The sequence below is a fragment of the Panthera pardus genome, unplaced genomic scaffold (genome assembly GCF_024362965.1).
Source record: "Panthera pardus isolate Hobbes unplaced genomic scaffold, ASM2436296v1 HiC_scaffold_13, whole genome shotgun sequence".
Taxonomy (NCBI): Eukaryota; Metazoa; Chordata; class Mammalia; order Carnivora; family Felidae; genus Panthera; species Panthera pardus.
Genome location: NW_026526688.1, coordinates 188634146 through 188648305, shown reverse-complemented (window position 1 = coordinate 188648305; position 14160 = coordinate 188634146). Strand labels below are relative to the sequence as shown.

The window sequence follows — 14160 nt, the reverse complement described above, 5'->3', positions numbered from 1 at the left end:
ACAATTGAGAAAGGGGGATGGGCAGAGGAGAGGAGCCAATAGTCAATCTTGCTATATCTGAATGTGCTTTACTGGGCCCTGTTAATCAATGTAGGTTTTTTTGTCTATCTGTCTGTCAAGACTGTTTGGTGCCTATCGTTAGTATCCCTTCCACTAAACCATCGGGTCCCAGGAGGAAAAACCTCCACTTTTTCATGTCTGAACTCCAGCACCTACCTCAGAGTCCACATCAGGGCTACTCATCTACAAATTCCATGGATGTCATCTGCATCAGATAGAGTGTGGTGAAGGCTTCTAGCTCAGGGGTGCAGAGCTTGGTACTGTCTGGGAGAGTACGCAACATTAAGAAGAAAGTAGCCAGGGGCACCTGGGTGCTCAGTCGATTAAAGGTCCTGTTCTTGGTTTCGGCTGAGGTCACCATCTCAGTTCGTGAGTTTGAGCCCCGCACCAGGCTGTGTGCTGATAGCGTGGAGCCTGCTTGGGATTCTCTCTCTCCTTCTCTCTCTCTGCCCCTCCCCTGCTCACGCACGCTCTCTCTCTCTCTCTCTCTCTCAAACTAAATACATAACCTTAAAAACAATTAAAAATAGAAGAAGAAGAAAGTAGCCATTCTGCTAGTGTTAGGGTGACTTATCAGAAAAGGCAGCTCAAGGAAGGCACCAACTTCTCGCATGAGCACCGCCACCGATGATAGGGGCAGTTTGAATATCTCTTGCCATGTGCCTTGCTCTGTCATGTATTTCTTTCGTGCATTTGTCTTTGACTCTCTAGATCATAAAGAGCTCTGCTCCATTCACTTTCTCCACTGCATCCCCTTGCAGAGTAAGGACTTAGCAAATGTCAGTAGAGGTGGCACCAGGTGACTCAAAAACATAATTTTCTCATTTTTAATTTAGAAGAAAGGTTTTAGTCTGAGCATAACAGTTACTGTACTCCAATTCTTGGTTAAAGTTGGACACTAAAACTGCGACAGTATTATGGTTTTACAAGTATATTTGGGGCCTTTCTTCATGAAAGAGTAAGTTTAATTGTACTTAGACTATAGCCTAGAAGCGTTACTAATCACAAGTTGATTATAAATCAAAATTAATCCATTTTAAATGCCACTTTATGCATGGACTACTTCTGCCAAGCTTGGCAAATTTACAAAACCCATGGAGTAACTTCTCTGGCCTCAGTTTCACAATCTGTAAAATGAATTAATAATACCGTTGACCTCATGAAGTTGCCATTTAGGACAGAATGAGGTAGTTCGTATAAGTGGCTCAGCACAGTACCTGCATATTGTAAAATCAATGTTAGCTATCATCTTGATTACTTTTGCTGTCACTACTACTGCAAATGTGAGTGGGAACCAAAGACCTAAAATAAAGGACTTTATAAAGGGACTGACACCTAGGGAAGGTCCAGATCCACTCTGGTGAACTGGCTCTATGCATCTTTATTATTTCATGCCCTTTCTTATCTCTGTGACTTTGCACTTACTAGCCTTTTACTCCGAGACATCCTTCCCAATCTTTTCCGCCTCCTTGAATCTAACTGTGTAAAAGCTCATACTTTTAACCACCAGCCTCCCAGGAAAGTTATTCACAAGGTGACTTTGCTCACAGTCACCTTGTAAATACTTCTACTGTTGTACTTCTAATGCAAATGATTTGCATGTTTGAGTATATGTTAATCACCTCTGCAGAAGGAGTTCTTTGGGGTTAGGAATAATGTATTATTTATGCTTGGGTCCCCAAAACCTGGCATAGTGATTGGGTTCCCAGTAAATAATTGATGAATGAACTAAGTATAATCTGCGTGTCGGGTGATGTTACGTCCAATATAAACCTGTCTCTGCAAATACAAGAAGACCTTGTAAAGACCAGGTAAATTTTAAGACTGGTGACAAGTCTCTAAATCCCAGCCGCACATAATTCAGGAAAATGGCGAATCCCTGATGTTTCCATTTTCTTCTAAATTGTTATCAGTAAATCTATAGGGATTTTCTACTGAGCATCGCTTTGAGTTATGTTCCTTTAGGAAATAACAATACTTCCATACTGTGTGTGTGTATGTGTGTGTGCTTTTGTGGTGTTGTTTTCCAGAGCAATTGGAGCCAACCCTCTTTACTGTGATTGTAACATGCAGTGGTTATCGGACTGGGTAAAGTCGGAATACAAAGAACCTGGAATTGCGCGCTGTGCTGGTCCTGGAGAAATGGCAGATAAATTATTACTCACAACTCCTTCCAAAAAATTTACATGTCAAGGTATGATCTTTCACCATTTGTACTTCTGTAAATAAAAATCCACTGCATTAATTTAAGAGGAAAAACGTTGCTGCTAGACTTCAAAGGTAGAGCTGAACGGCCCCTAGTAAATAATTCCTGATTCTACCCAGTGCTCATACAGGGCTGAGCCGTTACCTGAGGAGCCCAAGTAAAGAACTAGGCTTTGCAAATAAATTGCAGAAATAATTAAGTGGATATATCTAAGTTTTCTTTAAAATGTATGGAGAAATGAAGAGTTCACGGTTTCTGGAAATTTCCCTGATAGCCTCTAACAAGTCAACTGTTTTGCTTTTGCGTTGTCTGAATATGTGCCCTGTTCTTAGGGCTCCCAGGGCCCTGCGGCTTCCCGAGGCCAGGTAAGGAGAAATAAGCCCTCCCGAGTCTTCAGGCCAAACCTTCTGACTTGCCTCCTATGTCCATGTGGGTGTCCCTTGCTTGTTTATATTCCTTTCTTTTCCCTTTGTTTTATGTATTCATGGATTTTAAATAGTGCCTTAGTAACAAATACTTTTTGTTCTTTTATTACAAAAGTAATACATGCCCAAAAGAGAAAATCCACAGAATGGGAAAATGTTAATGATAAATATTATATTTCTACAAGAACTAAAATTAAGCATTCATCATAATACCCAGAGATAAGTACTACTGAACTGTTTTAGATTAAATCTGTTTTATGCGCAAAACTAAATCCTAGGTTTCGCGGAGCATAGAGAAGAGAATGGTATGGTCTTGCCTTCCGAGCTTGCAAATCTAGCTGAAGAGATAAACTTTCAACACTTGAGCATTTTAGGTAGGAAGGCATCAAAGTAGGTAATATACAGCAGTGGGTCACGGTATGAATTTCCAGCTTCACTTTTCAATACTTCCATAACTTGAATTTAGTAGATTAACCAGCCGGTGCCTCAGTTTCCTTGTGTGTAAGCAGAGATGAAGATAGTACAAACCTCAAAATGTTTTGTGAAAATTAGATAAGTTACTATATGTGACATCAAAAAAAAAAAAGTGAAGAAAATGCCGATGTCACAGAAACAGTGAATAGAATGGTACATTCCAGGGGTTGGAGGGAAGGGGGAAAAGGGGAGATGTAGGTTAAAGGCACAAACTGTGAGTGATAAGAATAGTAAGTTATGAGGACCTAGTGTCGAGCCTGGTGAGCATAGTTAATAATATGGTATCTTCTGATTGGAAAATTGCTGAGAATCAATCTTAAGCTTTCTTACTACACACACAAAGGTTAACTCTATGAGAAGGTGGGTGTTCTTAGTACCTTGACCCTATTAATCATTCCACGGTGTATGTGTATATCAAACCACCACATCATCACACCTTTTAAGTATATACAATTATGTTTGTTAATTATTCCTCAGTACAGCTGGGGAAAAAGATTAGTTGAATTAATATGTGTAAAACACACTGCCTTACACACAGTAAGCGCTCTATAGGTTAGCTGACACTTTTATCATCATAGCATTTCAGAACACCAACAAAACTGTGATGTAGGGCAAACAATGTTTTGTTGATAAAAGAAGGAATTTCCAAAAACTGTATTCCCTTGAAGCATTTTTTTTAAATGTTTGTTTATTTTTGAGAAAGAGAGAGAGAGAGAGAGAGAGAGAGAAAATGCAAAAGTCAGGGGTGGACAGAGAGAGAGGGGGACAGAAGATCCAAAGTGGGCTCTGTGCTGACAACAGCAAGCCCGATGCGGGGCTCGAACTCACAAACCGTGAGATCATGACCTGAGCTGAAGTCAGACGCTCAACCAACTGAGCCACCCAGATGTCCCGCATTGTTCTTTTTCCTTGAAACTCTGTTTGTCTCCTTGACTTTCTATTTCCAGCAACTCAGTGAATTGTCTCATTTTTTGCTACTAATGTATATAATTTGAATTTTTAAAATTTCCTGCCACCAGAAATGTTTGGAGTTTTTAAATTTTTCCTAAAATTGAATTGCTATTAATACTCATATGAGCACCATTGCTTGGGACAGCATAATTATTTATGAGCATGTTAATATTTTTATTAAATCTGAAAGTAAAATTTTATTGGAAATACCTCTCTGAAATTATGTGCATCGGTTGCCAGAAGCTTTGCAGGTAACCAGTGTTTTAAATTATTCTTTTTGTAACTGCAGATGTTTTTGGGGGGCATTGCCCCAAATTTCTGGTGTGCTGAGAGGTATATCATTATTTTGTAAAGTGGAGGCGATTGTCGAACGGGAGATAGGGAAGGAGAAACTGGCATTAAAAACTTCCTGTTAGGCTGGGGCACCTGGGTGGCTCCATCACTTGAGCCTCCGACTCTCGATTTCGGCTCAGGTCACGATCCCAGGGTCATGGGACTGAGCCCCACATCAGGCTCTGTGCTAAGCATGGAGCCTGCTTAAGATTCTCTCTCCCTCTGCCCCTCTTCCACTCACACACATACACTCTCTCTCTAAAATAAAAAAAGTAATAATAATAATTAATTAAAAAAACAGGCGTCATTAGGCAGATGGGTTTTAGAAAGATTTCATGGGGAAGTTGAGAAACTGTAAACTGATTTTGTTATTCTACTCCATACAGCAGATACTTCTTCCTTCTGAACAATGTGGTGCTTATGTATATTTTTCCAAGTTTAGAGTTCCCTGGAGATAGTTCCTTTAAAAATATTTCATGATGATATGAATTTGAGACAAGCTACATACTTATATTCAGTTCTTTGAGTGTCATAGTTCACATTCATTTATTTAAATGTTCTCAGAAGTCTGACACATACAAACATACACACATACGTAAGTCTGTTAAACTCAAGATTTAACTAACTGATTTGACCTGTTTTTCATTAATAGCGTCTTATTTAGTTCTTAGAGTGACATGAATGAAAATGTGTTTGAGGGAAGATTAGTCTGGATTCAGTGATGCCTGATAAAACTTTCCGCAGTGATAAAAATGTTCCGTATCTGTGCGATCAAATACGGTAGTCACTGGCCATGTGTGGTTGCTGAAATGTAACTATTGCAACTGAAGAAGTGAATTTTTAATTTTATTTAATGTATTACTTATTTATTTTTGAGAGAGAGAGAGAAAGAGAGAGAGAGAGAGAGCACACGCATGAGCGAGGCAGAGGGGGCAAAGGGAGAGAGAGAGGAGAATCTTAAGCAGGCTCCAACCTCAGCACGAAGCCCGATGCAGGGCTCGATTCCACAACCCTGGGATCATGACCTGAGCCAAAATCAAGAGTTGAATGCTCAACTAACTGAGCCACCCAGGTACCCCAAATTTTATTTAATTTAAATTTAACCTGAAAGAGTCACGTGCAGCTGCTGGCTACCATGTTGGATAGCGTGGTTGCTACAAAAGCTCAGAGGAAGACATTGCATCAGAAGAGAGTGGCTGTGAAAAGTTGAGTGCAGGTAGATGGAAGCCAGTTGTTTGGACCAGCTGGCGAGTGTGAGGAAGGTGCTACAGGAGCAGAGCTGTGTTATAGAAAATGCTGGAACTGTGGTTCAGTTTAGTATTCACTAAGTTCTCAAGTCAACTGCATGTATTTGAAGGCATGCCCGAAGCTGGGTGACAGACAACATGGTTGTAGGGCAGGGGACAAGAGTGTAGACATTCAGAACTCCACAAATATAATGTAATTGCATTTAGCAGACTTGAAGATTAACTTGGTTTCTCTATAACTTAATACACTTTTGGAGTGATAGCAAACTTTGCAACTCAGAATGCCCTTTGCCAGCATTTCTTGGCATTTGTCAAAATATTGTGGTTTCGTTGTCTGCAAGTTGAAGATTTATGGCAGCGCAGAATGCATCTCTGCACGACGACTACCAATAATAAATAACAACAGCTCATATTGAGTGGCTTGCACCATGCTGAGGATTTTACATAGATTTCTATCTCTTATAACCTTTATATCCTTACTAAACTAAGTACTGTTCTTTCCCCATTTAAGAGATGAAGATATTAAAATTTAGAGAGATTAAACAATTTGTTCAAAATCACTCAGCTGCTAAAAGAAGGAACCAGAATTTTTGCTATAAAGTATTTTTTTAATGTTTATTTGTTTTTGAGAGAGAGGGAGCACAAAGGGGGAGAGGGGAAGAGAGAGGGAGGGAGACACAGAATCCGAAGCAGGTTCCAGGCTCTGAACTGTCAGCACAGAGCCTGACGTGGGGCTCCACCCCACAAACCGTGAGATCGTGACCTGAGCTGAAGTCGGACACTTAACTGATGCCCCGAGGAGCCATAATTTTTGATCACTGACTCTAGTGCTTGCCACCGAAGTTTACTTTATAATTTTCAATAAAAATATTCTCAAAACAAATGATCCATATAAATAAGATTGCCATTCTGCTGTTGAAACATACTTAGAAAATGAAAGTTTTGAACCACTTTCATGCGCTCTGCTAGAAATATTTATTCATAATAAGTGGATTGGTAAAAGACAAAGTATTCGAATCTATTCATTAAAATGATCCACTCTAAGAAATCTACGGAGTACTGAATTTTGGAGCTAACATGCCTTGTGAGCTCGAAAGCAATGAAATGACACCTCTTTAAATATTTTGTAATTTGAGTTTTTAATATTTTCACTTTTCCCATAGTTATATCAGTTTAATATGTTTTATTTCATTCATGAAAATCATGAAAATACATGCTCCTAATATTAAGATTTGTAAATAAGTAACTTCTTTTTTTTATTATCGTTATTATTTTCTTAGAGAGAGAGACAGAGTGTGAGTAGGGGAGGGGCAGAGACAAAAGGAGACACAGAGTCCGAAGCAGGCTCCAGGCTCTGAGCCATCAGCATAGAGCCCAATGCGGGGCTCGAACTCACAAACTGTGAGATCATGACCTCACATGAGGCCCATGACTGAGCCGAAGTCAGTCGCTTAACTGACTGAGCCACCCAGTCCCCCCTAGATTTGTAAATAGTAATTTAAAATTACAACAGGAAAATGAATATCCTTTAATTGAAGACATGTTTATATAGCTATATTTAAATATATTTTAAAATGTTTTCTCTGCTAGGATAGGCTAGGCTATTATTTTGAGTAATAAATTCAGTTAATACAAATTTTATACTACATTTTTTAGAATATTTTCTTTATGGTATTATCTCATAGTTTCAGGTACAAGGGAAATAAATAAACTGGATGAAATAGATTATCAGAGAATATTTAATTAATACCCAGATTAGAACATTCTTGAGTGGGAAGCAGATGGTCAACTTTTCTTTAAAACCCAGATGTCTAGTCTTCATCTTTTAAATATCAGTGACATTAGAATGATCCAAAAGTCTGCGGTAAAGTGGAAATTCTCTCCCTGTGGAATGCAGGATATTGTGAATTTCTAATATTCTGTTTCTTGTTCTTGGTTCAGAAATACTTAGCTATACAGACAGCTAAATTGTTCACTTTTAATTTGACAGACATTTATCAGACACTTAAATGTGCCAAAGAGTGAACAGTCTAATGGAAATGAATGATATATTCCTTTTTTCATTCACCATGTATTATATGAGTTCCTTTTATGCACCAGGCACAGTTCCAAGGTATTAAGAATATAGTCATGCCATAAACAGGACAGAGAAAAACCCTTGTCTTTATACAGTTTATATTCTACTGATAGATACATTTAAATCTATAATTTCAAAACAATATGGAGGTTTGGCAATAAAAGTATATGTTCAAGATGCTAATAACATATATCAAAATCAAACAATCATAGGGGTGCATGGGTGGCTCGGTCGGTAGGTGTCCAGCTTCAGCTCAGGTCATGATCTCGTGGCTCGTGGGTTCGAGCCCCGCATTGGGCTCTGTGCTGACAGCTCGGAGCCTGGAGCCTGCTTTGGATTCTGTGTCTCTCTCTCTCTCTCTGCCCCTCCCTTGATCCGCTCTGTGTCTCTCTGTCTCTCAGTAATAAATAACCGTTAATAAATAAATAAATAAATAAATAAATAAATAAATAACCCAAACTAGAAGTAATGAAAAATTCACTAAATCAGTTTTGAAGTAATATTTAGAACTGGGTCAAATATTTTTTACATTTTCGAATTTAATACCACCAGCACATAGTTATAGCTTTGAAATAATCTTAGCTTTTGGGGGATTATGATTTGCACACTGGCCAAAGAAAATATTTTCAGGTTTGTACATAGGTATTTGCTTTTGGCAAATAACTTTAAAAAAAAAAAAAAAAAAACAAGGACGATTTTTAATTACCCTTTGAAAACTTAAAACACTGGGAAACTTGTAACCGACATTTATTTAATAGGTGATGAGAACCAACGATTCATATTCTGTTCTTAAATATTGTATGTCCATATTCAATCTGATATGATCAAGTTCCATGAAATAATTATCATTCTTTTCCATTTAATTGTGGCTCAAGAAGATCATTTATTTGCCTGAGTTCACACGTGTATGTACCAAATGGCTAAGCCTAGTAATCCCAGAGGTATAATATGCAGCTTTTGTGTTTTTGTTAAATCATTTATGGAACTCAAAATTAAAAGGTTTTAACCCCCTATCATCTGTTGACCATCCCCAACACTATAGTGAAAATGAAGAGATTCCAGCAATTTCCATCTTGCCAATTTCAATGGCTTCTTTTTTTAATCATCTTTATCTTTCATCTTAGAAATTGGTAGTCATTTCTTATTGTATATTCTCTTTGCCTCTTCATTCCTTTGCTGACATCTTTTTCTTATATTCTTTAATGTTGACATACATGAGGTTCCCTCCCTACCCCTATTTAAATAATTGATTTCAATCCCACAGCTTCAAATATCAGCCATGATTTTTCTTAGGAACTTCAGATTCATATTCCCACTCACCTAGTGATTCCTCCCCTTATAGACTTGCAGAAACTTAAAACACATATTCCAAAACATGCATTTTCATTTCCCACATCCCCTTATAACTGCATTCTATAGTTGAGATACCCATGTGTCTGCTACTTAACTGTAAGATTTTCCAGAAGCTTCAGCATTTCACTTACCTTTGAACTCCCAAAACTTAGCTTACTGCCTGGCACAAATTAGATCCTCAATAAATATTCGATAAGTGAATGACCTAATGATGGAATGTTATTAAAAATAATGCTTAAGAGATGCAGCAGTGCAATAGCAAGTAGGGCTCAGAGTTTTGGGGTTTGAAATAAAACCTCCTTTTAGTTAATTATGCCCAACATCAAATATCTCCTACATTTTTCCTGAGTTGTCTGTGACGTACCTTTGACTTTATACAAGGGCAGTGCTAGAGGCTTCTCTTACTTGACTTACATTTCCAAGAGATGCCAGAATGAAGGCAGATTCTGCGATATAGTTAGAAATTTGTGTCTGGAGCTTTTAGTAATAAATCAAAGTGAGGTGCAATTCTCAGTGGGTGGCAATATTGGTGTCAGGTGCATACGTAGTGATTTCAGTCAAGTAAGCAAGTCTGCCTGAAAGCTTTAATGGATTTGAGGTCCAGCAGTTTGCCTGTTAAAGATTAAAGTGACTGGCAAAGACAAATTGTTAACCAAACTTTTGGCTCAATTTCCCTTTGAATTATTAAGCTAAATGCACTTCCAATCCATATAGCTGATGCTAGAGGACTCTCTTAAGCCAAGGCTAACTCTTAAATCAACCTAGTTATCCTAGACTGACGTCTTTCATTTCGGTGACGTTAGGAAACTCTGTTTTCTTGAAGCTAGTTGTTGTGGGTTTTTTTTTTTTTCCTCCTCTGTGGCACACATTTTTTTTTTCTATATTTATTTATTTATTTATTTTTTCAATATATGAAATTTATTGTCAAATTGGCTTCCATACAACACCCAGTGCTCATCCCAAAAGGTGCCCTCCTCAATACCCATCACCCACCCTCCCCTCCCTCCCACCCCCCATCAACCCTCAGTTTGTTCTCAGTTTTTAACAGTCTCTTATGCTTTGTGTGGCACACATCTTAAGAGGACTAATGTGTTGGCAATAATTTAAAATTCTTTAGACCAGTTAACTTTGGGCAGGTGGAAAGATTGAAGATTGGTGAAGATATCAGCAAGCAAGCTGCAGTTCCTTGCCAAGCAGCAATGCAAGATAAAAAACTCTGCTTCTTAATATTAATGATGTTTCCAGCGCTTGTGTCAAATTTACAAATCGCAGTTGCAGTCTACTTAAACACATAAAATCATTAGCTCTGGATATTGTTACCCAATGGATAATTATCTCTCAGCTCCCCCTGTCTTTTCCCCATGGTTTTGATAATAATAGTCCCTACACTTGGCCCAAATTTCAGCAGCCCCTGGCATCGGCAGAAGGCAGTCAGTGAACCTATAATGAATGAATAAATAGCAGGCTCTAGTTCTCCCTTGTCTATGCTAAAGTTGGAGTAAACAAGCAGACGAAGACTTCTATTCTCCTTCTAAGTGAACCACTCGTGTTCCTTTCAGCTACCTACCAACTCTCTTTGGAGGTCTAGGGAAGACTGTCAGAACTTCCTGTGGCTTATGTGCTTGCTCTCACTATGTTTTGTACTCAAAACTCATTACCATCTCATTTAATGCAACCCATTGAGATGACTGCCATTACCCTAACTCCACACACTTACTAACAAATCTAGATTAATAACTTAGCTTGATGGGCTTGAGATTTCTCTGTCCAAGATTACTTGCATTATGATAAGAGACTTGTCTAAATCCAATCCCGGGACATCGTCTTTCATCTGGGAATAATCAAGTGTGCAAAATTCTACATGTATTTGTTTGTTCCCAAAGAGTTATGCTCTTCTACAATTTTATTGTGACTTTAATTAGCATCTCTTTTTAGCTCTGATATCATCTCCTTGTTATAGAAACAGATTAAAGATGTCATTCCCCTTGAATAAGAGCTTTGCAGGAGGGATCTCAGAGAAAGTATCCTGGGTGGAAAATGATTCACAGATTGAAGGCAAAGAGAAAATAAAAGGCTTAGCAGAGGGGCAAAATATGACGGGGAGACAAATGAGAGAAGAGAGCTAGATATAAGAGATATAATTCTGAAGACTTAGAATATAGAAATGAGCAGATTTAGATAAACCAGGTGGATTTAAAAATCACATTATAGAAAGGATGCTTAGTTGGGTGGAATCATAATCTAAATAAGAAAATAAAATAAGTAATAAAGACAAAATAAATAAGAAAATTATATCATTTTTAAGATATTATTAAATTATTTGGAGGGAAGCCTGGGTGGCTCATTCAGTTAAGCCTCTGACTTCGGCTCAGTCATGATCTCATGGTTTGTGAGTTTGAGCCCCACATCAGCCTCTGTGCTGACAGCTCAGGGCCTGGAGCCTGCTTTGGGTTCTGTGTCTCCTCTCTCTATTCCTCACCCACTCATGCTCTCTCTGTCTCTCTGTCTCTCAAAAATAAATAAACATTAAACAAATTTAAAAGAACAAAATAATGAAAGTAAATAAACATTTAAAAAATTTTAAGAAACTATTTGGAATAGATACAACTCACAGTCTTTTGAATTACCCTTCACCAAACTCAGGAACTAGGAATAAGAAATTATCTTTGAAGAATTGACTTTTAAAGAGGGGTTTGAGGGGCACCTGGCTGGCTCAGACAGTTAAGTGTCCAGACTTCGGCTCAGGTCATGATCTCACGGTTTGTGAGTTCAAGGCCCACATCGGCCCATTTCAGATCCTCGGTCCCCCTCTCTCTCTGCCCCTCCCCCCATTTGTGCACTCTCTCTCTCTCTCTCAAAAGTAAATAAAAACATTAAAACAAACTTTTTTAAAAAGAGGGGTTTGAAAAAACAGAAGCAGATAGAGTGGTAGCTGTAGTCGTCAACTTTACTGACCAGAAGGAGTTAGAACCCAGTATTTTAGAGCTATAATCCTAATTATGATGCCACCAAAACAGTTTACATGTTTAAAAAATACATCAAGAGCAACCTGTGCACATGAGAAATGGCATTTCGATTCCTTTAGTTTTAGCTAAACTGAATATATACAAGGGGGCAATGATCCCATTTGGTATACCCATAAGAAATTCCAGGTAATGAAAATAGTTGAGCAGGAGAGGAAACTACATTTGGTCCTGGAAAAAAAAAAGTGGAGAAATTGGTCCTTATTGATTAATAGATTAGGTATAGTTCACTGGCTATTTATTAAATGCATCTTGGCTCTGTGCTAAACCGGACAGGGATGACTCCAGTTTGGCAATGTGGTTCTCTGCATACTCTATTACATTCTTCAAAATGTATTTAATTTTTTTTGAAACAACCTCTGGCTTCTCATCTAAATACTCAAACATGATTTTTGAAAAATGTCACATTCCACAGAATAAACACAGAGACTGCCAACCCTGAACTCCTCTATTCAAACCGCAGGCTTACAAGGTTGGAAGCATTAAATAGACTAAGAGACAGTTTTCCTCAAGGTCTTGGGAAGTGGCCAGATGAGCGTTTACAGTCCTCGTATTTGCTGATGCTCTGTTTTGCTGGTGCACATTCTTACTATTTCCCCCTATGCCTTTTTTTCCAAGTTAGATTCTTCTTTCTTCTAACCTAGCTAAGGGACCCACTACTTCCTTTTCTATTGCTGATTCCAAACCTGATACAGTTAGCCAACACAAGGCTGTTTGGGGCTGGGGGGGTGGGGGGGGTGGGGGGGGTGGTTATTATCTTAATTTAACGTATTGCCTTAACTAACTGCCACCTTTGATTCCTCCATTGTGCTGAAGAGCTAAATTTATTTGATAAACAAGTTGGAACGGGGGTGAGAAATTAAATGTCTCAGAGCATCACTTCGATATTCATCCCAGCAATTTCCCAGCTGTGATTTGCTATAAAGACTGCATTAGTTACTCTGGTTATGAAGAGAAAGCAAAGAGATTGCTGGCAAGGCCTCCCTAGTGTCAGAGGAGTCGCTAGGAGTAAATACCACCCCCCTCCATTAATAAAGTCATCCCCAGAACTGTTGTCCATTCTCTGATGGTCAGAAAAGAAACAGGAATCTCTTTGTAGAATTTTTTCAGGGTTTTTGTTAATAGAAACACTGACCAATACAGAATACTATCCTCTTTAGGATTTTGCTCCTACACCATTTTATGAGTATGTACTGGTATTTTCCAGGATAAGGCAATACATAGATATGAAGAGGTGTTTTTTTTTTTTAAGTTTACTTATTTATTTTGAGACAGAGAGAGAGAGAGAGAGAGAGAGAACATGCACGAGCTGGGGAGGGACAGAGAGAGAGGGAGAGAGAGAGAATCCCAAGCAGACTCCACACTGTCAACACAGGGCCCGACAGGGGCTGGAACACACGAACCTTGAGATCATGACCTGAGCCAAAATCAAGAGTCAGACGCTTAACTGACTAAGCCATCCAGGCACCCCTGAAGAGTTTTTAAGCCGACTATGATAATTCACGTTTTCTTTATGTTTCTGTCAGTAGACCGACAAATCACAAACATAAACTGTGATCTGCAGAAAAAGTCTGACAAAAGATAGTTTATGTGAGCAGAAACCATAGAATTTTCAGCTGGAGGTACCTTAGAAGGTTAGATCAGTGATGGTGGGAAGAGGGGCATGCTGTACAGCCCACTCAGATGACTTTGCTGGAAATAACGTGTGATGAAATGTGCAGCTGGAATCATTGCTGCTTGTCCCAGCGAGGATAAAGAAATACAGAGAGATGGCGATGACAGAAACATGATTCATTATTATATTATAAAATATTTGCATTTTACATGTATGAATAGGTCACTCTTCTATTGTCCTCCTCCGTTGCCAAAAGCGTTTTTGAGCGCTCAAAAATATGGCAAAACGTAGCATCAGTGGATCATAATTTTATTGAAAACAGTACAGTTTCCACGTTGTTAGCCATTTATGGAATGAATATGTGCAACCAAAGAAAAATGGTTGCACGTGAATCTG

General features: G+C 38.5%; 1 protein-coding gene across 9 annotated transcripts in view; it reads left to right on the top strand.

The window, feature by feature from the left end:
• Positions 1–14160, top strand: part of SLIT2 (slit guidance ligand 2) — a 375202-nt gene that overhangs the window by 307186 nt on the left and 53856 nt on the right. For 5 of the 9 annotated variants that reach the window (XM_053901653.1, XM_019453603.2, XM_053901651.1 and 2 more), the window contains 2 exons: positions 2091–2254; positions 2599–2631. In XM_053901653.1, coding sequence (XP_053757628.1) covers positions 2091–2254; positions 2599–2631 — 197 coding nt within the window. The remainder of the gene's footprint in view (positions 1–2090; positions 2255–2598; positions 2632–14160) is intronic. The other 4 variants (XM_053901650.1, XM_053901652.1, XM_019453611.2 and 1 more) reach the window with 1 other exon arrangement.